We start from the raw sequence: 23,330 nt of genomic DNA, 5'->3' as shown, positions 1-23,330 counted from the left end.
GGACACACATCCTCTGTTGCTAAAGTGACATTAGACTGTGCTCCCAGGGATGGACCACAGGGGGTGATGGGAGAACTTCTGCCCTACCTGCTTGGAGGCACTGTGCCCCCAGCCCCTGCCTTCTCCCCACTCAGGTATGGAATGTGGGAGAGCAGGAGGGGGAACCTGGGTCCCGAGTGAGACCCTCTCAGCGAAGCTGGGCCTGGGTTGGGCTTGGAGGATGTGACTGAGAGTTTGCTGGACAGGACGCCACATTCAGAGGGCCTCCTGCAGTGTAGGTTTCAGGGCTACGTAGCAACTAAGTGCAGAGCATGGTGGCTGAGCTGATGGCTGTGGATCCTGCAGGCTGAACACTGAACCTGAATGTTGGAAGATGGTCTGGAGTCACAGGACGTGTTTGCTGTCTCTGCTGAGATGATCTCAATGGGGACCCAGGTTCCCCCTCCTACTCTCTAGAAGCCATCAAACTGAAGCTACTTCTCATGGTGAACCCCGAGGAAACTCAGGAAGGAAAAGAATACCTGCTTTCCAGCAGCCATCAAAGCACAGCCACTCCCCACAGTCATCCCCGAGGAAACGCTTGAAGGAGAATACATTCCCTCTAGGAGCCATCAGACTGCAGCCACTCCCCACGGTGATCCCCGAGGAAACGCTTGAAGGAGAAGACAGGATACTGGTCCCAGGTGGTGAGGTGTGTATCAAAGGGGATGATTACAGTGAGACGGCTGGTGCATCTTCCCATGCACAGAAAAGTGCTAAATTCCTTAACTTTAGATGCTGCCTCCTGGTTTTGAAATCCTAAAAGATTCTTACTGAATAAAACATAACTCTCAACAGCTAGATTATAAATATTTTTATGTCTACACATATGAAGTAGAGACTTTCCAAAGAACAACAAAAGACAAATCTCAACATTCGGAACACTGGCACCAGCGGTGGACACGCCCCGAAAGATGCAGCTCGTGGAGCCATTAGCACAGTCATCACCCATTTTCCATAAGATTGTGGAGTGGACGCTGAGAGTGGGGGATTGTTAGAGGGAAGAACAAAATCTGACTCCATGTTGAATGTTTTACTTTAACCTTTGCTTCCTGTTGGTTTGTTTACTACAGGGATTCTGTCCATACGTAATGGCCTGCCTCAGGAAACCCTGCCCCTCTGCCTTTGTTCAGGACCTGACCACCTCTGGATGGCTACAACAGGGAGAAAGTAACACGTCTCCTCCCAAGGCTGGCCATTCCAGGAGACATATGCCAGATTAATGGCCTTTTCACTTTATTTCCTCACCTCCCAGCTCTGTGTTTTATAAAAGACACTGGCATCCAGACCCTGACAAGATGGTTTCTTTGAGATATTAGTCTGCTATCTTCTCAGTCTGCCGGCTTTCCAGGTAAAGTCGTATTCCTTGCCTCAGCACTTTGCCTCTGATTTATTGGCCTGTTGTGAGGCAAGCAGAGCGAGCTTGGACTTGGTAACAATCCCACATGCCTTGCAGTCAAAAAATCAAAACATAAAATGGAAGCAATATTGTAACAAATTCAATAAAGACTCTGAAAATGGACCATCTCAAAAAGATCTGAAACCAAAAACCAAAAGGAGCTCAGTGGTGTCTGAAATATTTAAAAGGGAGTTAGTGCCCCTCTCACCCATCCCCCCTGAAGCCACACTGGGCAGTGAGGCCCGTCCATTCAGGACACCCTCTCCGGGCCCAGGTGGGTGTGCTCTGACCCCATGCCCACCTGGGTCTCAGGAGGCAGAAGAGACACACCCTAGGGGCTCTCTTCTCTGGTCCAGGGCAGCGTCACACCAGCCACCCTGTCTCCCTGCCCGTAATAAATAAGGAGGGCTGTTGGCACCTGGGCGAGTGATGTTTGGGCACCAGGACTGCCTCGTCCTTGTGAGATTTGATGTGAAGACAACACAGAAGGAGAACCAGCCAAGAGGGATCCAGTCAGCATAAAGCCCTCTTCACAGGGACCCCGTGAGACCCAAGCACTCACTCTGCCCACCCTGCGCCGACTTTTGGGAGCTGGCCTTTGTCATTCTCTGGGCAGGAGGTGGGAAGGACAACCCGGTCTCTCTTCCTTCTCCTGAGACCCAGGTGCGCACCGGGGGCAGCAGCGCCTCCACCTGGGGTCCGGAGAGGGTGTCCTGGATGCACAGGGCCTGACCATTCAGTGAGGCCGGCCCTTGGCCACAGTGCACTGACCTGCGACAGGGTCTCAGGTTTCCTGGCATCCGGCTCGCCCATCGCCAACCCCAGCTTGGTGTCTTGGGAGCCCCTCACTGGCAGGCACCCAGGAGGTGAAAGCTGCATGCCCAGCGAGAGGGAGGAGTAGCCGGTGGGGCAGGGGCCCAGCATGGAGTGTCCAAGGCCCCTCTGCTACCCCAGGAACACCCGGGCCCACCTGCCATGGCCTTTATCCTCTTCAGTATGTGTCTTTGTGGCTGATGTTGCCAAACACCTTCCTCTGGAAGATGAGGCTCCATGACCGTGGAAGGGGTGGGGGTGAGGAGGTGCTGTAGCCCTAAAGGAAGCTTGAGAACTCACTTCCCTGAGCCCTGAACATACTGCCTGTTACATCTGTACCAACCGAGGCCGAGATCCAGACAGATTCTCTGTGGAAACACTTTTCACATTCAAGAAAAGGACCAACCGAGGCCAAGATCTGGGCAGGTTCTTTGTGGAAACACGTTTTGTTTTCAACAAGAGAAACAACTGAGGCTGAGATCCAGGCAGATTCTCTGTGGAAACACTTTTCACGTCCAACAAGAGAACCAACTGAGGCCAAGATCTGGGCAGGCTCTCTGTACAAACAATTTTTGTTTCCAACAAGAGAACCAACTGAGGCTGAGATCCAGGCAGATTCTCTGTGGAAACAATTTTCTGTCCAACAAGAGAACCAACTGAGGCCAAGACCTGGACAGATTCTCTGTGAAAACACTTTCCACGTCCAACAAGAGAACCCACTAGACCAAGACCTGGGCAGATTCTCTGTGAAAACACTTTTCACGTCCAACAAGAGAACCCACTAGACCAAGATCTGGGCAGATTCTCTGTGAAAACACTTTTCACGTCCAACAAGAGAACCAACTAGGCCAAGATCTGGGCAGATTCTCTGTGGAAACATGTTTCATGTCCAACAAGAGAGGATTTGTTAACCCACAGCCGAACCCTGAGACATGGGACGTGCTGTAACTGTGGAAACTGCAGGAAAGGTGTTTGAGAGGCTTCTTCCTGGGCGGCTCCCCTGGGGCCCCTGGAGTTACTGGACCCAGAGGAGTCGCACTCACGCTTCTCTCCCCACTACAGGCCAGACAGTGCCCCCAACCTCACAGCCCCACTCTCCCACCTCCCTGAGTTCAACAGAAAGCCCCGGTCACGAGGCCAAAGCACAGGCTTCTTGGTGAGCAGAGCAGAGGCCGGTGGGAAGGTGGGTGGAGGCTGAAAGCTTTCAAAGAAGAAAAAGATGCACGTGTGTTCCCGTGTGTGGTGGCCAGATGCTGCAGTAATTGATGTTTCCTGCACATTTATGGGTGGGTTTTAGTTCCTTTTTTTCCTAAATGTCTTTTTTTTCATAAACAGCTGCATATTATGAGAAAATTTTTGCAATCAATCACGAGAACTTGCAAAATAATATCTTTTTTTTTTCTTTCGCTAAAATGTTGCAGTTTTCTATGGCCACAGAGGAACAGCCTCCTACTTTTGAATATTCATTTAATCGGCTGCGCTGGGTCTTAGTTGTGGCACACAGGGTCTTCAGTTGCGGTATGTGGGATCCAGTGCCCTGACCAGGGATTGAATGCTGCCCCCCTGTGTTGGGAGCTCAGAGTCTTAGCCTCTGGACCAGCAGTGAATGCTGCAACCTCCTACTTAAAAAAGATTGTTTATTTACTTTTGGCTGTGCTGGTCTTCTCTGCATGCGGGCTTCTCTCTGGTTGTAGGGAGTGGGGGCTGTGCTCTCGTTTCTGTGCTGAGCTTCTCGCTGTGGTGGCTGCTCTGGTTGGGAAGCACGGGCTCCAGGCCCTTGGGCTGCAGTAGTTGTGCCCGGGCTTAGTTGCTCCATGGTGCGTGGGGTCTTCCCAGATCAGGGATGGAACCCGTGTCTCCTGCATTGGCAGGTGGATTCTTAACCACTGCACCACCAAGGAAGTCATTCCCCTCCCCTCTTCCTGCCAACATCCCACTTTAAAAAAAGACTAAAAATAATCTGTTTAGTAAGTTTTCAGGAGTCTGAGCTCTGAGGTCAGCGTCTGTGGTGTTATTCTCCCAAAGGCTTCAGATACTGGTTGGGTTCATGAGTCTGGCGACCAGCGCAGATCTGGTGGCTGAAGACAGGCTTGACCCCTGGAGCTCTGCCCTCACCTACTCACCCAAGGTCCCTGAGTCCTGGCAGCCAAGCAGAGCAGCGCGCAGGCCCGGCTGGTACAGCTGTGGCACCGCTGCAATCAGGGTGGAGCGTGCCGCAGAGACACCTGCTGTCCTGTGTGCCCGTGCAGGGCAGTCACGGTGTCAAGTGAGGCCTGGCTGCTGTCTTGGGGACAGGATGGGGACAGGATGACCTCAGACAGCTCACATCCCCACCTCAACCCCCCGACTCCACTTCAGATCGTGGCTTGTGGCTGCTGGCAGCTCCCTGGGCTGGGAGGGTGTGTAAAGCACCAGCCCCCTTGCTCAAGGTCAGCTGAGACCCCAAGCTCTGGGGTCACACACCATCCCTGCCACCATCCAGGTCGTCCTACATCTGTGAGGGAGGGCCTGTGCGGGGCTGTGGGTGATGGGGATTTGGGGGTGTTGTGGGCTGGCCTAGGAGCCAGCTTTTTGAGGGGAGTGGAGGGGATGGAGAAACTTTGACCTGATCAGCCTTCCAGGGGATTCCAGGCCCAGCTCTGGTGGGAGGTGCAGGTGAGAAGCCCCTGCAAATTTCTGGGTCCCCAGTTGAAGCCCCTCTGCCTGCACCACCCCTAACTCTCCCTCTCGTGGCCCCTGCCTAAAGCCACAGAAGATGGGGAGTCTGTACGCTTCCCTTCCTGTAGGGAAACCAGGCCACAAATGTGTTCCTTTAAGAAAGCATGAAAGAAACGAGAAAATAATAGTGGGTGGTTATTACTGACACGGTTCATGTTGAGACGCTTCAGAAGCCTGGCACAGGGAGGGAACTGAGGGCCGTTGCCCCCAGTCCTGGAGTTTGCACCCTCCGCCTCCCGTCCCGCGGCCCACTCTCCCCTTGGTGTCTTCTGGTGACCGGGCGGACTTCAGCCTCCTGTACACATCCTGGAAGGACCAGGCCAGGGCAGAGGGCATTCACAGAGGGGAGGGTGTGGTCGACTGTTTAGAACGCCATTGCCTCCACTCTGTGTCGGAGCTCAGTTCTGGGTCTAAGCAAACGTGGCTTCCTGATGCGGTCCCCACCTTCACTCACCGGGGGGCCTTTGTGTCCACCTTGTCCCCTCGGGCAGCCTGGTCACCCCTGGGACCCGTGTGTGCGTATCTGCACTGCTCACAGCACACCCCGGGGTCCATCAGACTTCACTCATACAAGGGACGTGTAAGGATGAACTATTCCATAGTTAAGAATTTCAAGGTCGCGACAGCGTTGACCAGAGCATGTGAACACATGTACGAGGCCCGTGCATAGAGAAGCCGCTGTGTGGGCTTCGAGGGCCCTCCGTGTGGGGGTGGGATGGGGGCCGGACAGGGACTTCCTGCACACGTGGCCCCAGGCTCTGTTCTCGGCAGGGCGGCGACTGTTGGCACTGCCTGTCTGTGGAGGGGCTCTGGGGCTGCCCCGCTCAGCAGGAACGGCAGTAGTGGGAAGAGAGGTCGCCCTCCCTTAGCACCCCTGAGCTCATACCCACTCATCAGGGCAGCCAAGTGCCTAAACGGCCCCTTCTTTGTCTAGCTCTGAAGACCTAGAAGGTGTGGGGGCTGAAGGACATGCAGAAAACAAAATTCTGTAAAGCAATTATCCTTCAATTAAAAAATAAGAAAAGATTGAAGAAAAAAACACAAAGAACAGCAAAGGTGGGGCTTGCATCCTCAGCCAGCCTCTGCCAGATTCTGCCTGTGCTTATGCATCAGACTAAAATGCTGCTGCCTCCACCGTGTGTCACAGATGAGAACAGAGACACAGAGAGGCTGGGCATCTTGCCCCAGGTCACACAGCTGCTGAGGGCAGGGCTGAGAACTGGACCCCTGTGGTCGAATCTGGAGTCCAGATGCTGTGATGACCCTGAGGGAGTGGCAAAGACCAGATGGCCCAGGCTGAGCGAGGCACACACACACGCACACACACCATGCATGAAGCCTTCACCTTTGAGGCCACAGAAAACAGAGGAAACCAGAGGGCAACCAGGAGAGGCCAAAGGAGGGTCAAGTTCTATAAGGAGGAGAGGCCACACTTCCCAGGAGGCCGGGGAATTCCCTTCCTTGATGAGTCTGTCTCAAACCCTAGATTCCTCTCCCTGGACCCAGGAACTGACTGTCCAGTGCCTAACTGTGCTGGCTCCAGAATTATGCCTTCCCAGGGGTTCAGCTACCACTGGACCCCACTGCTCTCAGTAATAAGGGGAGAATGCATACGTAGTCTGGGCTTCAGATTTGTTTGGAGACAAAATTTATTAGAAGAGGAGTACAAAAAACCACGAAGGCAATTGGCATGAACATCTCCGGAACACTTAAGAAACCCTCTGCTGTTTATCTACCTCCTCTCCTGTCATGAAAGTGGAAGGTCTATTTAATCAACTAATTCTGTGCTTATCACACTCTTTCTTTAAAATATTTATTTATGTATTTATTTACTTGGCTGAGCTGTGTCTTAGTTGCAGCATGTGGGAGCCAGTTCCCCAATCAGGTATTGAACATGGGTCTCTGCATTGGAGTCTCGGCCACTGGACCACCTGGGAAGTCTCTCCTCATACTCTTGGGGACAGTAAAGGGTCATAGACCTCCTTTGAGTCCCCCTTAGAGCTGAGGCATGGGGTGGCTGCAGTAATCCTCCTGTGGCTAAGATGTGGTTTGTTGGTCATGACTCACTCACACTCCCTGCACACATAGGGCTTCTCCTCTGTGTGTGTCCTCTGGTGTCTGATGAGATTGGACTTCAAACTGAAGCTTCGCCCACACTCCCCACAAACACAGGGCTTCTCCCCTGTGTGTGTCCTCTGGTGTGAGATGAGATTTGACTTCTGACTGAAGCTTCGCCCACACTCCCCGCACACATAGGGCTTCTCCCCTGTGTGTGTCCTCTGGTGTCTGATGAGGACTGACTTCCAACTGAAGCTTCGCCCACACTCCCTGCACATATAGGGCTTCTCCCCTGTTTGTGTCCTCTGGTGTGAGATGAGACTTGACTTATCACTGAAGCTTCGCCCACACTCCCTGCACACATAGGGCTTCTCCCCTGTGTGTGTCCTCTGGTGTCTGATGAGGACTGACTTCCAACTGAAGCTTCGCCCACACTCCCCGCACACATAGGGCTTCTCCCCTGTGTGTGTCCTCTGGTGTCTGATGAGGACTGACTTCCAACTGAAGCTTCGCCCACACTCCCCGCACACATAGGGCTTCTCCCCTGTGTGTGTCCTCTGGTGTGAGATGAGACTTGACTTATCACTGAAGCTTCGCCCACACTCCCTGCACACATAGGGCTTCTCCCCTGTGTGTGTCCTCTGGTGTGAGATGAGATTGGACTTATCACTGAAGCTTCGCCCACACTCCCTGCACACATAGGGCTTCTCCCCTGTGTGTGTCCTCTGGTGTCTGATGAGGACTGACTTCCGACTGAAGCTTCGCCCACACTCCCCGCAAACACAGGGCTTCTCCCCTGTGTGTGTCCTCTGGTGTGTGATGAGATTGGACTTCCGACTGAAGCTTCGCCCACACTCCCCGCACACATAGGGCTTCTCCCCTGTGTGTGTCCTCTCATGTGTGATGAGACTTGACCTATCCTTGGAGACTTGCCCACACTCTCTGTACTTGTCTCTCATAATCCCTGAGACCCCTGCCCCCACGAATAATTTGCCTGTGTCCTCTGGATTCAGTTTCTGGCTTGTGCTGGGCTCTTCTGTCATTCTCTCATGCACCCCAGAACCCCCCATTTGCCCTCTGGATGAGTAGGAAGAGGCCCTTGAAATCCTCTTCAGCCTTATGCTTTTCAGCAAAGGTTGGGGCCTGTCCTTGGCCTCACGACCCTCAGGTTTGTCAGTCGGGCTGTGTGGATCGGAATATCGCTGCTGCTGATTTTGATTGCCTGGGCAGGGATCCTCTGCTTGGAGGTGGTCTCTTTCAGATGGTCTCAGGAGCGTCTGAGAGGGGTGATTGCGTTGGACGTGTTGGCTGAGGAATTTCTGACTGGAGAAGGCCAGAGAGCAGGAGGCACATGGGTGGATCTTGGGCTTCGGTTCTGCTGAAAGAGGAAGCTTTTGGTCAGGTAGCTGGTTTGTCATGGGAAGGCCTGCCCACTAATCATCTTAGGGTTGACAGCTCACGATTTGTCTCCCATCAAGTGTGTCTTTACAGTCCACTTTTCCATTCCATTCTTGTTCACTACATCTACAGAAATCCAGGAAGCCTGTGTCAAGGGCCTTTTCTACATATCACCCAGACTAGGGACCTTCCCGCAGCATCAGAGGCAGCGTCTCTCCTGATAGAGGTGGATCTGCAGGGACCTTTCCCTGCGTGTAAGTATCTGAAAAGTCATGTCACCGTGGTCACAGGTATTTTACCCTACTGAGCAATAAGACTTGATGACTTAGGTGGAATCTTCCTGAGCGGCTCCCTGTGAGGAGAAAGGGTCTATTAAGTTAGGGGTGCCTGGCCTGGAGCTCTCTGCATATGGTAGGGAGCACATGGGGTAGTTAGAGCAGGTGTGAGTAAAGCTGAATTTATGGCTCCTTGTTCAAAGAGCAGCCTTTGTGCCGATCTCTGCAGGAAGTGGGTTTCAGACTGGATGAGACCGAGTGGCCCAGGTCCCACTGACTACAGGTCTCTGGCTCCTGCTGCCCTAACTGGTTCACAAATTGCTCCTCTCTCAGTTTTCCATAAATCATAAAATAAAGGCATGTCCTTTCTCAAGCCTCAGCAGTATTCATACCTCATTTATTTCATTCAGTCTTAGTCCATTTAACATGCACTAGGAAGTCCTGTTTAAAAATACATCTCCGGCCAGACTCCTCACACCCTCACTCCCGTGCATCTTCAGCCAGCCCACTCTCCCCTCATGTCTGGCAATGAACTGACTTCTTAGGGGACTCCCCGCTACCGTCTCTTCCCCAAAATGAACCAAAGCATCGTCACAGAACAGAGAACGTGCCGCTTGCAGCTGAAAGCCTCACGGTTGTTCTGTGTCACCCAGGAAGAGCCCTGGGGCCTGCACGTGGACGCGGGCCCTGAGGCTTCCATGTCCGGTCCAGCCTCCTTCCTCGCCCTCTGTGCTTCCTCCTGCGACCACCGGCATGGCCTCTCGTCCCGGCCCTGGGGCTGCGGCACTGGCTGCTCCCCTGCCTGAATCCTTTCCCAGGGGTGTTATCTCTGCAGAGACCCTGCCCCACCATCCTGCGCCACAGCCCACCCTCTGCTCACGCTGATCCGAGGCAGTTTTCCTGCGCTGTTTTCCTCAGAGCACCAGCGCCTGTCTGGTATGAAGCCCGTGCTGCCCCAGGGCAGTGGTTCTGTCTGTTTCGGTGCGTGGAGCCCTGTCTGGCACAGAGTATGAGCTCACGTGACCACAAACTGAAACAGGGACTGAATGCAAATCACTGTACACGTGTCGCTTAGAAATGGGAGGAAATGAGGAAGAAACAGGGAAAGGTGAGAGGGCGGGTCGGTGCTGGGAAACTTGCAGTTTGCTTCTGAGCCTTTCAGCAGAAGGTGATGTGGCATAGTTTTTGCGTGAAATATTGAAAAGTAGAACTAACATTTTTAATATAAAAATCTTTCCTAACAGTCATATGAAATGAATCAAATTCTGAGGCATTTTAATGATGACTTGACTGACTTTAGACTGGACTGTACTCTGCTTCGGAATCGGACCAGGGAGGCTCCCCAGGATGGGCTGGGGCGCTGGAAGAGGGGTGGCACTCACCTCTCCCAGCTGCGAGCTCGCTCTTCCCCCTGCTGTCCCGCTTGATGCCGAGGTCCTGGCCATACTCGTCCCCGTACCAGACCAGCAGCTCACAGCCCGGCCTGACCACCTGGCAGGTTCGGTAGAAGATCTGCCCATGATACTGGAAGGCCACCAGGTTCTGCTCCTCGTCATCCCTGGCACAGTTCACGTACCTGGGGTCGAGGCCGGGAAAGGGAAAGAAACCTCGGGTGATGACTGCCCTCCACTGTCGGGCCATGCCCAGCTCCTTGCCTTCAGGCTCTGAGGCCGCCGTGGCTCCGACCGCCCCTCATGGGGACCTTCTGTTCACACCTTCGACCAGGCCGTGTGAATTCCCATTTCCAGATCCTGTTTCTGGTCCTCTTCTTGGCTGCTTTTCTCTTCTTACCTAATTAGCCGTTTTATAGAGCCCAGTTCCAGACACGTCTCCACCTGGACTGCCCCTGAGGCTGGTGACCTCCAGCTCCTCTAAACTCTGAATTAAGTTCTCTTTCATTCCACAGGACTTGGTGCTCCTCTGCTAGCACACACCCCTCAGCAATGACCCCAGCCTGCCTTCTCCCCCAAGGTTTTCCTCCAATCTCCCCACGTGTATCCAGGGCCCTATTTACTTGCCCACCCCCTTCCATGGAAACTTGGAGAGTGCTCTGACTTAGCTTGAGACCCAGAACAGTAATAGTTTATTCACTTTCTGCCTGCCCTGATGAAAGGAGAGGCCTTCAGAGAATGGCCATGCTCATGGCCATCCTGCCCCCCATTCCTTCCCAGGCCTCAGGGCTCACTTCTCACTGGAACCGAGCCTGGGGAGGTTGTTGCCCACATGGACTCAAGGTCTCCCGTGTTAGGTTATCCTGGCTCTGTGCAGTTCAAAGATAGAAAAATTAAGGTTACTGTTCCTAAAATCAATTGGCTAATGTCTTTCTGCAGTATGTTCTCCAAAAGGACATGGGTTGTGTGATCTGCTTCAGTAATGAAGTTCACTGTCTAAACTGAAACATTAAGTGCTTGGTAAGTGTCAATTAAGTGAGTTAAAGTGTCCCTAGTGAATCTAGACTCCTCAAGTTGTTTTCAAGTCCCCCAGTTTTGTTCAGCATATAGACTTGTATTTTGAGGGCACATGCTATATTTTTATTTCCTTCTTTCTAATGTATTTTGAAATGAAAAAGCATGATATGGAGGGAAAAGAGGAAAGAAGATGTGAAAGCTATTGAGGGAGACAGGTTGAGAAGGAAAGGGGTGTGGGCTTGAGGGAGGAGGGACATCTACAAACTGCAGACTCACTGCACTCACCTCATCCAGTTGGCCAAAGAGGTGTCCTTTCCATCCACATACTCATAGCAGTTTCTCCCTTTGGTGATCTGAGTGTCAGAAAAAGAGTTACAAGCTTTCTTCTCTTATTTTTTTTGGTAGGAAGTAATAGAAGGACTATTCCTCTCTGCTGTCATTGTTGCTCTTCAGCCGGCATGGATTCAACTGCCAGTCGGACCACACGATAAGCTCCTTATTCATCATTCCAAGTCTGAGTCTCTTGGTTCATTGAAGGCAAGGGCTCCACAAGGGAGGAGTCACCTCTGTGTATCTGGACCACTGTCTCCCACCTCTCCTCTGACCTTTAGATGGAAGTCCTGTGTGCCTGTACACTGTGCTCCCACCTCTCCTCTGACCTTTATACAGAAGTCCTGTGTGCCTGTACCACTGTGCTCTCACCTCTCCTCTGACCTTTAGATAGAAGTCCTGTGTGCCTGTACCACTGTGGTCCCACCTCTCCTCTGACCTTTAGATGGAAGTCCTGTGTGCCTGTACCACTGTGCCCCAACTCTCCTCTGACCTTTATACAGAAATCCTGAGTGCCTATACCACTGTGGTTCCACCTTCCTCTGACCTTTAGATGGAAGTCCTGTGTTTATGCCCTTCATGCCCAGTGCACACAGTACACAGGGCTGCCTGTGTCATTGCCGATCGTGTCATCACCATCTGCATCCTCCCAGGTAGACATGAAGTACCCCCCCCCCAACCACCACCACACACAAGGGATTAGAGGCCAGAGGACAGGGAAACAGGGGTATTTCTCACCAGCCAGGAGTATCCACTGTTGGTGGCCTCTTCATCGTCTGTGATCTGGCCCTCGTAGGGGCCAAAGTGCAGGCCCATCGGCAGATCGGACGCCTCGTTCCACACTCCAAGCCCAGCTTCAGGGATGCCCGACAGTCTGATACTCAACCCAGGCGGCAGAGTGAGGGCTGCGCGGTTGGCATGCCCCTTTTCCACTGCACAGTCCTTTACAAAGGTTGGGGGCCCGTGGGCAGCACAGCTGTCGATGAAGAAGTTCTGACACTCCTCACAATCTGGAGGCGAGAGCAACAGGGATGAGGGGAGGTATAGTGATGTTGCTGGTCGTAAAGACCTTCAGAAAGAACTGGGGCACTCACGGCATTTGGCCTGGACCCTGTACCCCAAGTCATAGAGGAAGGGGATGATTGGGGGGCCAAACGGCGAGGTGAGGTTATTGGACCAAGGCCTCGTAACCCCTTCTCCGTGAGTGGGGCAGCGGGGTCACTCACAGAGGTAGTCGTCATCCTGGGGCTCGCTGACCTCTTGGTACACATGGCCCTTTCTTTCTCGTAGGCTGTACCTCTTCACTCCAATCTCCTTCCTTCTGAGTTCTAAGATGGAGAACAGAAGCTAAGCAAGGCTGGTGGGGTCTGGAGAGTTAGTCCCTGTTTTATCGGAAAGTGTGAGATCTCCTACCTGTCCATCTATACACTTTGTTAAAACTTGTTTACATGTATTTTTCAAACTTTTACTTTTGTCATTTTATGTTTCAATGTTACATTATTTATTTATTGGCCATGATGCATGGCTTGTGGGATCTTAGTTCCCCAACCAGGAATGGAACCCCCGCCTCCTGCGAATGCAACCCCCGCCTCCTGCAGTGGAAGCCTGGAGTCTGAACCACTTAACCGCCAGGAAGTCCCTTCTCTATACTTTGTTTCTTCTCCCTTTAACTACTGGTTCAGGAGGCTGAGGCTCCACACTGAACACAGATGCCAGGTTCAGTGATAGTGTCCTGCACTTCCTGTAAGTAGGTTTAACTTCCCAACATTCTTAATTAGGAAATAGTTCACTGACACATCTACTCAGAAAATATATGTTAAGGGCACATGACTCATAAGGCATTGAGCAGAGGTCTGGGCATAAACACTAACAAAGCGTGGTCCCTATCATCACAGCTGGATTTATTGAACTACTTTTAGTTCAAAAAAGTGTCAGCACTTTTGCATTTAATGTAATGCTTTCTAACACTATATGAGTTATGTATCCTTATCTTCACTTTACGGATGAGCAATCAGGACCTCAGAAAATGTATAAGATTTCCCCAAGGCCCCATTGCTAACTTCATGTCTCAGATCTGCTGTGTGTCGCTTCAGTCGTGTCTGACTCTGTGCGACCCCATAGACGGAAGCCCACCAGGCTCTGCTGTCCCTGGGATTCTCCAGGCAAGAACACTGGAGTGGGTTGCCACTTCCTTCTCCAATGCATGAAAGTGAAAAGTAAAAGTGAAGTCGCTCAGTCGTGTCTGACTCTTCACGACCCCATGGACTGCAGCCTACCAGGCTCTTCTGTCCATGGGATTTTCCAGGCAAGAGTACTGGAGTGGGGTGCCATTGCCTTCTCCAGATCAGTCCATCTTAAACCCAAGCCTACCCAAAGTCCATGACACACACCTAGGCCATACTTATTAGCTTTTCTACAGGGATTAGAGGAACTCCCCAAATTTTCTCTTACCGACTTTTTGTCTGGCGTGCTGTCCAGGGGTCCTTGCTTTTCTGGGAGGGGGCACCGGTTTCTGAGCCTGCTTGGAGCCACTTGTCTTCAGCAATTTTGCTGCTCCTGGCAATTCCTTCAAACTAGATTCCTTACTTAATGGTGCCCTGGACATTCCCTTCCAGGTGAGTAAAAGACAACATGCATTTCTTTAGTTCTTTAGGACTTTATGAAGTGTTGTCACATGCATGACTTTAGTTAATACTTTGACAGTTCTTGGAAATACCTGGGGGGGGGGGTCTGAACACTGGAGTGTAAAATAAGGACCTAAGTGGGTAGTGAATCAAAACTAGAATTCATATCTTAAGGTTCTTTCCCTTCAACTTTCTGCATAAAAATGAGAGCAAGGCAGGGAGAATAGCTGGAGGTCAGGGAAAGAAGAGGGTAAGGGCTCATAGAGAAATCCGAGGGTTTTCTATTTATTAGTGGACCTTTGATGGATGAGGAAGTATGGAAAATTACAGAGGGGACAAAACACATCTGGAAAATAAGGTGACAAAGCAGTGAGATTGAGAAGAGAAAAGACGATCGGCAGAAACACATTTAGACAATAAAGAAAATGAGCTGAAAGTTCCAGGTTGCTGTGTCCTAGAGACAATGTTTGGAATTAAAGTAGCTGGCCTCATGAGTTCTGCTTGAACAAGGCTGTATGACTAGCTGGTTCTCCTCAGTTTCCTGATCCGTAAATTGGTATACATGCTAATTCTTAATGTTACAGTGGACATGGAATTTAATAACATTTCAACAAATCGTTGTGTGAGCCATTTAGTACAGTGTGAATGTGAGCGTACATCCGTGCCATCAATTTACCCCTTCAACTGCCTCTATATTTGAAGTCTAGCTCACTGATACTATCTTTATCATTCTTTGACCTTCTTAATCCTAGATGAATGTTTAAATGTGGAGTCACTCATTCACAAAACATTCAGGGGGCCCTCGGGGGCTTTGAGCTGGGTCTAGACTTCTGAGAATTAATGGGTATGGGCTAGGCTCTCAAAGCTCACAACACAGGGCAGGCTAAACAAATGATTCCAAACATGAGAGTTTCCTAATCAGAGCTCAGGGGCAGGACTTGTTACTTCCTCCTGCAAGAATGAGCATTTGAAGTGATGCCCAGATGATGAGTTTCTACTCAATAAAGTGGGTAACCTATGTGAAGCCCTTCAGTTATTTTCTTATTTGTTGCTTTTCAGTCATAAACCAGAGGCGTGTCAGGGTTGCGAGTTGCTTCCTCTTATTGGAGTGGGAGGCTCAGAGGTAGGGATCCTGTCGCCTTCATCATCTTGGACCGTCCACTCTACAAACTGCCCAGCATGTCCTTAAGCTTCTTAATCCTGGACCTTAAGCTTCCCTTAGTTGATGTCTTAGCATATCCCTCCCTAGCACAGCACAAAATAACTGAGATTGAAAACATCTCTCAGATGAATGATATAAAGATGTATGAATAAACTCCATAAAACTATGGAAGTTTTAATCATTTTGTAAGGAGTTTAGAAAAAGTGCTTTGGATTAGATTGCACTACCAGTGATACTGTGATCTCAGGCATATAATCAATCATTTTTTTTACCTCAGTTTTGTGATCTATAATGGTGATAGCTATATACCTACTTATAGGTACTGTAGGATTGTTTTAAGGTTTAAGTAAGTTTATTCACATAAAATGCTTAAAGTCTGAAATATTGGGAAAATAAAGTAACAATAGAACAGCCTACTGTTGTTGCTGTTCTTACTAACTATAAAGATGGTGATGATACCAGACACTGTGCTAAAGACTCAGGACAGGAAGGCAGCCGGCTCCAGGAGCTCTGTGTTCTCTCCTGTCCTCACCTGTGACTGAGTTCTTGAGAAGGATATTTTGGCAACAGGATTTGGGAAATACTCACCTTCTGGTGTTTACTGTGCCCCACTCTGAAGGCCACTGAAGAAGGTTTCCCTAAAAAATGATGAGAATCAGTGTTTTGGTTGGTAAATGTTTCCAAACACTGGGCATTCTAATTAGGGACACATAATTCTGAGCCAGAGAGTGACAAGGACAAGGATTACCAAAGGAGGAATGGAAAATGATTTCTGTATCATCAACTCCTATGCTTCCACTGGGGGCATTACATAATTTTCTTAAAATTAAAAAAAAATATGAAACTTCATCTGTGCCTCATCTGATATCCATAAAGTATCTAATAAATTTGCTAGCCTTTCATGACAAACATACCCAACAAAGTAGAAATAGAAGGAAGTGACTGCAATATAATAAAGGTCATATATGAAAAGTCTACCTCTAACATCATAGTCATCAGTGAAAAGCTGAAAACTTCTCTAAGATTCAGAAAAAAAGGCAAGGATGCCCACTCTCAACATTTATATTCACTATAATGTTAGAAGTCCTAGCCAGGGCATTAGGTTAGAAAAGGAAAAAAAGGCTTACATTTGGAAAGAAAGAAGTAAAATTATGTCTGTTCACAGAGGACATGATTTTATGTACAGAAAAATCTTTAAAATTCCACACACACAAAAAACCTGCACAGAAAGTTGCATGGTACAAAATCAACATTCAAATATCTTTCCATGCATGAACAATGACCATTCCAAAAAGGAAAATAAGAAAACAATCCTATTTATTTTTTATTTTTTTAAAACTATATTCAAGATCTAAATTTAAATTTTAAAAAATATATTTATTTTTATTTATTTATTTGTGCCAGGTCTTTGTTGCGGCATGTGGGATCTAGTTCCCTGACCAGGGACTGAACCCAAGTCTTCTGCATTGGGAGTGTGGAGTCTTAGCCTCTGGACCACCAGAGAAGTCCCAATAATCTTATTTATAATAGCATCAAAAAGAATGAAATAATTGGGAGTGAACTTAAGGAGATGAAAGACTTATACATTGAAAACTACAAAGTATTGCTGAAAGGAATCTGACACAAATAAATAGAAAGGCGTCTCATGTTTATGGATTTGGAGACTTAGTATTATTAAGCTGTTCATCCTACCCAAAGCAATTTAAAGATTCAATGCAATTCCTATTAAAATCCCAATGGAATTTTTTTCTGATATAGAAAATCCATCCTACAGTTAATACCAAATCTCAGAGGACCCCAAATAGGCAAAACAATCTTAGAAAGAACAGCAAAGCTGGAGGCCTCTGATTTCAGAACATATTACAAAAGTACAGGAACCAAAAGAGTGTAGTTTTGGCATAAAGTGTGTGCTTAGTCGCTCAGTCGTGTTGACTCTTTGTGACCTTTTGGACTGTAGCCCACCAGGCTCCTCTGTCCAGGGGATTTCTCAGGCAAGAATACTGGACTGGGTTGCCATTTCCTTCTCCAGGGGCTCTTCTTAACCCATGGATTGAACCTGTATCTCCTGTGCCTCCTGCATTGAAGGAAGATTCTTCACCTGCTGAGCCACTGAGGAAGCCCGTTGGCATAAAGACAGACATGTCAATCAATGGAACAGAATAGACAGCCAGAAATAAACAGAAATACACTCTTGGATACATGGTCTAATGATCTTCATCAAGGGCGTCAAGACAACAGGGAAAGTTTAATCCCTATAACGAATGGTGCTGGGGAACAAAATATCCATATGCAAAATAACAAACATCTTACATCATGAAGAAAAATCAACTCAGAATGGATTAAAGACCTAAATGCAAGATTTGATAAGACTCTTAGAGGAAAACAAAGGTGAAGCTTCATGACACTGAATCAGCAATGATTTCTTAGATATGGTACCAAGTGCACAAGTATTAGTAACAAAGTAAAAATAGACAAATGAGATCACAGTAATCTTAAAACCTCTGTGCAGCAAAAGGACACAGTGAACAGAGTGAAAAGGATGGTAGAAAATATTTGTAAAATATGTATCTGATAAGGGGTTAATAAGCATTCACCAATATGAAGCCTACCTATAAGTCAGGAAGAGAACCTGATTGACCACGATGGCACCCTGATATCAAACTTCCATGCTCCAGCATTGTAAGAAAACAAATTTCTGTGATTTAAGGCATGCAGTTTGTTTTGTTATGGCAGTCTGAGCTGACTAACACAGTGGGAGAAGGAATTCAATAGACATTCCTCCAAAGAAGATACACAAATGGCCAACAAACATATGAAAAGATGCTCAATATTACCAATCAATAGGGAAATACAAATTGAAACCTTCTGTGATGGGCAATATGAATAAGAAGACAATAGCAAGTTTGGTAAGGATATGGAGGAATTGGAACCCTTATACACTATTGTTGGAAATGTAAAATGTTGCAATCTTCATAGAAAACAGTATGGAGTTTCCTCAGAAAATTAGAAATGCTGTATGATCTAGCAATTGCACTCAAGAGTGTATTTCCATAAAAAATTGAAAGCAAGATCTTGAATAAATAGTGTGGACATCTATGCATCATTGCAGCATTATTCCCAGTTGGCAAGATGTGGAAGCAATCTAAATGTTCATTGGTGGATAAACAAAGATTATATGTAAGATATATCTTATATCTGTTATATACACATGGACACAATGGAATGTTTTTAAGCCTTAAAAAAGAATTCTGTCATATGCTACATCAGGGGTGGGCCTTGATGATATGCTAAGTGAAATGAACCAATCCAAAACAGACAAATATTGCCTAATTCCACTTCTATGAGGTATCTAAATTAATCAAATCCATGGAAACAGAAAATATAATCATGGTTTTCAAGGGCTATGAGGAGGAAGGATTAGAGAATTGTTCCTCAGTGGGTTAGGGCTTCAGTCAAGCAAGATGGAAAAGTTCTACAGATTTGTTGTACAGCAATGTGTATATATATCCCTGGTGGCTCAGAGGTAAAGAATCCGCCTGCAATGCAGAGAGGCAACAGACGCAGGTTCGATCCCTGGGTTGGGAAGATCACCTGGAGCAGGAAATGGCAACCCACTCCAGTATTCTTGCCTGGAGAATCCCATGGACAGAGGAGCCTGGCAGGCTACAGTCCATGGGTATGCAAAGAGTTGGACACGATGGAGCGATTAACACTATGGCCACTAACACTAATGCGTACATAATTAGCAAGAGTGTACCATACACTCAGAAATTGTTAAGAAGGTAAATAAAGATGTGCAGAGGTATGGTGAACCGTGGCGTATGTATTCCCTATGAAGAATCTCTCATCATGTCAAAACCTTTGCAGACAACCAAATGTTTGGTTTTCATGTCCCTTTCACTACTTTTATTTTTTTTCTAGTTTAAATTTAATGACTTTGGTATTAACTATACACATACTAGTAAGTGCTAAGACTTAAAATCTTCTGGTTCAGTTGTGACTCCAGACAGGATCCAGAGAGGAGTTTTAAAATCTCTTCTCTGGGTTTTATGGAGACTTTCTTTACCCTCCTATGTTAGCCTCTTAAGGCACTGTGTCCACTAGTTTTAATAACCTAAGGGAACAGAAGGACTTCCCTGGTGGCACAGTGAATGAGAATCTGCCTGCTGATGCAGAGGACACAGTGTCACAAACTACTGAGCCTGCATGTGCTCTGCGATGAGAAGCCACTCACTGCAACCAGAGAAAGCCTGTGCACAGCCATGAAGATCCAGTGCAGCCAAAACTAAATAAACAATTTGTAAAAATCTGGGAGAGCAGAAGTTCATAGATGGAGAATTATAGAACTATCTAAATTGTTTTCTCCAGTCTAGCAAGATTAACTCTTCTACACTGTCTGAGCAGCAGAAGAGGAAGTGAGCTGCTCACTTCTATTTTATAATGAGTGTGCTTCATTTTATTTACCTGATGCTGTCTCTGGTCAGTGAAATGTGGGAAAGATCAGGGAGAATAAACAGTTCTCTCAAACCCTTTCCCAGAATTAAAACAAAGAATTAGTTTCACCTTAGGGTAAGAAGATCATGTGTTGTTGTTTTATATACATACATAAATAATGTATCTTGACATAATATGTTAATCATTTCCTCTTCTAAGAGATTTAATCCAATAACCAATTAGGAGATTAGTATTAAATCTCTTTGGTGAATTTATTTCTAAGTTTTCTTTAACTGCCTTTCATTAAGAATGTTTAGCAAAAATAATTCTATTTAAAAAGAATGATAAATTTTAAACATAAAACTTTTGAGACTTACACTGGAAAACCTATACATTCATCTTCACTCAGGCTTATGTCAATTTTCGGCCACAACTACTTTGGAATGCTGAAAATTATGTTTTCTTTGCTAATGGCTGAGATGTAGTTGAGACCTAAGTGCAGGCTGGTTTCAGGAAGACACCTCTAAATCCTCCTGGCCCCTCACCTTGCTGCCTTGGTGTCCATTCTTCATCAGAATCCTCAGTGTCATCTACCTGGGGTTTGATGACCTGCCTGCGGTGATGCATGAAAGCTGGTCGAGTGGCTCTGAAACCTGAAAAGAAGCAAAATATTTATTATAAGAAGGAGGAACAAAGCACAGAAGCAATGGAAAGTGTCACAAAGTCAGGGAAATCAGTAGGATGGGCTGGGAGAATCTAGAACAAGGCAAGAGGTGAGCTCTGCAGTGCAGGGTCAACTTCCCTTTGGTACAAAACAATAAAAATTTCCTCCAGGTTAGTCTCCCCACAAAAGGCAACTGTGAGCAAATGAAGCCACCTAAGAGAGGGCCAAGTGAGCACTGAGGGTGAAGACCTGTTTCATGTTTCCCAGGCTTACAGGCACCCAGCACTTCCTGTTACCTATAGCAATCAGCGTTTCGTAGTTCCTTTTCACATTCCTATATCGGATTTTTTCCCATTCTCCCATCTCTTCCCATTCTTCCTTGGAGAAGTATACAGAGATGTCTTTGAAAGCATCTTTGGCCTAAGGAAAATAATAGATTTCATCAGTGATTTACTAATATAAGTCAGACCTTAGAGCTGGGCCTTCTCCTCCACCTTTTATGCAGGGAGTAGCCTGAAGCTACTGGATGGTCTCTGTGAGGCAGGGATGAAGACTTTCCTTCCCGACTGTGTCCTGCTTAACTGAACAAACACTGAACATTTTCCTAACTCTCCCTGGACACAGAGCAGTTGATGATGCTAGTGTCCTGTTTTGTCCCACTGCACCCCACTATCTCAGACAGGACCAGGCATTCCCATCCTGTGTATGGTCACAGAGAATTTCACTCAGCTGCCCAGGCAAGCAGTCTGTGGTCCTTCAGGGACCAGTGCCGTGTCCTTCCTATAGAGCTGGCTTAGAGCCCAGCTTTGCTGCCTCTGCCTCTCACCGTGGGCTTCCACTCTGTTCTCCCGGCATCTCCCTCAGTGCTCTCCTCTGGAGACCTGTTCGGCCTCATGGCCATTGGAGTGCTCAAGGCCAAGGTGCCTGTGGAAGAAGAAGGTGCTGAGATAGCCCAGACCACTGTCCAGAGCCTGGTCTGTCTTCCTTGGGTGGAGTGTCCAGGGCAGGAAGGTGAGGGGAGAGTCGCGGTGAGGGTATTGGTAGGATGGACGGACCCTGACCAGCTATGACAGACCAGCCTGATGTGAACTAGCTTTGGTTTCTTTGGTTCCGCTACAGTCCAGCCCCTCCGAGGAAAGGCACTGGGAGGGACGTGTCTGTGGGTGACGGAGGGAATCCTGAGGAGACCTGGAAGCCCCTAACTGCTGGACTGGGTTCAGGCTGAAATCAGGGCTCTGTTCCAGTGCAGGAGAGGGAATATTTCTCCAAGAAGGGTTTTAAGGCTCTCCGCCTGGGGACTCAGAAAAATCTGGGCATAACGTGGGTTCTACGTCTAAGCGACAGGTCACTTGGCCTGAGGAGATCTGGGTCACACGGGCTGAAGGAACTGGGCTCTTCAGACAGAGGGCACTGGGGATCTTTTGGCTGATGTAGAATGCACAGGGTGAGAGAACTTGGGATCTTTGAGGCTGAGGAAATCGGGTTTTTTTTTTTTTATTAAGGCGCTTTAGGTCTCCTACAGGCAGGACAGTTGGGATCTTGAGGACGAAGAGTTTTAAGAGCTCCCAGGCTGAGGTATTCAGGGTCTCCGAGGTTAAGGAAATTTGGTCTCTCTGTGGTGCTATTTTTAGGGTGCCTCAGGCTGAGGGGAACTGGGGTTACTCTAGGTATTTGAGGGTCGCAGCACTAGGGGATTCGGTGTTTCTGTGGCTGAAGCGACTTGTAGTCCCTGAAGCTGACAAGAGGCAAGCTTCCTTCAGATTAGGACTCAGATTCCTCAAAGCTGACGGGATTTGGGGCCTCCCACCCTGGAATTTGAAGCCATCAGGCTAAGGGTTTATGAGGTTTGTTCAGGGTGTGTTCCCGACAGTCTCCCCGCTGTCCTGCGGCGCTGCCCAACCCGGCCTGGGGAGCGCTAGTAGCTAGCGAAGTCCACTCCTCCCGCGCTGAGGCGAAGTGAAGGGCGAGCAGCCGGCCTGTACCCTGTCAGGCAAGAGCGACCAATCGGCGTTGCGACCGAGGCAGTCTGGCCAATAGGCGCCGGGAGGGTGCGGAGCGCGATGGAGGCCCCGCCCAACAGCTCAGGGATTGACTGCTCTGGGGGCGTGTCTGTCAAGAAGCCTCCAGCGCGCAGGCGCGTCTTGGTCGTTTTCTTTGCTGGTTTTCAGGCAAGGCCTCTTACGCCTGGATCCTCAAGTGGGCGGGTTGTCCTCAGGCTCGATGTTTCCTTCCAGCGCCCTCAACTGGAATCTCGGCTCCCCTAGACTGTAGTCATGCTCCCGGACTTTCTTCTAGGCCCACCTGTGCCCTACCTTGTCAAATCCAGTTTTGGCAAGAACTCTATGTGATGAGTACAGCATTATTCAGGGGAAAAGGGTGCAATTAACCAAATTCTGATGAGACTCAGGATAAACAACATATGGTCAAAGATTTAAACGCAAGGCATGGAATAAGTATGTTAGAAAAAACTTGGAGGATTTTAAGCCTCAAAGTAGAAGTGGCACTGATGAGTCATCTGTATATTTAATGTAGGTATTAAAAGCCTTCAGAAATGAGGTATAAATAAAAGCACAAAGCCTTGCAAGTGTTTTCTGTAAAACGAAGCATCGGACTGGAGGACAAAGGATACACAGAGCTGAGTTTGCTTGACACCTGCTGGCTTCACAAGATAAAATAGGGACGCTGTTTCTGGCCCTTAACTAGCTTTGCTCACAGAAAAACAACGTGATTTCCATGTATTGGAAGCAAGACAACTGACTGTGGATTTAGTATCAAATGGTGGTTTGGAGTCTGGACAGAGAAATATTACCAGGAAAGTGAGTTTACCTCTTGGGGGGTGTTGAGTCAGAAGATACAACCCAGCCAAAGCTCATGGGAAGGAAAAGTGTATTACTTGCAGAACTATGGAGAACACCATGGAGCTTTCCAGAGCAGTGTCTCTCTAAACTGCAAACTTGGGGAAGCTTTAATCTATGGGTACAGGCATGTTCAGGCTTTCATGGTGGCTC

The 23,330-nt window shown here is 48.3% G+C and overlaps 1 protein-coding gene and 1 pseudogene across 2 annotated transcripts; both read right to left on the bottom strand.

Moving 5' to 3' along the window:
* Positions 1 to 6,600: 6,600 nt before the first annotated feature.
* LOC145539161 (histone-lysine N-methyltransferase PRDM9-like) lies at positions 6,601 to 22,350 on the bottom strand. Of its 2 annotated transcripts, none has more exons than XM_081572714.1 (11): positions 22,223 to 22,350; positions 21,149 to 21,246; positions 20,619 to 20,742; positions 20,204 to 20,311; positions 15,813 to 15,862; positions 13,890 to 14,046; positions 12,665 to 12,766; positions 12,177 to 12,448; positions 11,394 to 11,461; positions 10,083 to 10,276; positions 6,601 to 8,402 (listed from the first exon to the last, which is right to left on the bottom strand). In XM_081572714.1, exons 2-11 carry the CDS (start codon positions 21,221 to 21,223, stop codon positions 7,033 to 7,035), a joined length of 2,520 nt encoding a protein of 839 aa, XP_081428840.1. In that variant the 5' UTR covers positions 21,224 to 21,246; positions 22,223 to 22,350; the 3' UTR covers positions 6,601 to 7,032. The 2 variants fall into 2 exon arrangements, with proteins under 2 accessions (XP_081428840.1, XP_081428839.1); XM_081572713.1 differs by having other exon boundaries at positions 22,130 to 22,280.
* LOC145540064 (small nucleolar RNA SNORA26) lies at positions 19,217 to 19,348 on the bottom strand (annotated as a pseudogene).
* Positions 22,351 to 23,330: the final 980 nt, after the last annotated feature.

Source organism: Giraffa tippelskirchi, chromosome 2 (assembly GCF_054371585.1).
Source record: "Giraffa tippelskirchi isolate mGirTip1 chromosome 2, T2T-mGirTip1v1.2.pri, whole genome shotgun sequence".
Lineage (NCBI taxonomy): Eukaryota > Metazoa > Chordata > Mammalia > Artiodactyla > Giraffidae > Giraffa > Giraffa tippelskirchi.
Note: the sequence above shows the minus strand (reverse complement) of the source record. Positions and strands in the feature narration are given on the sequence as shown.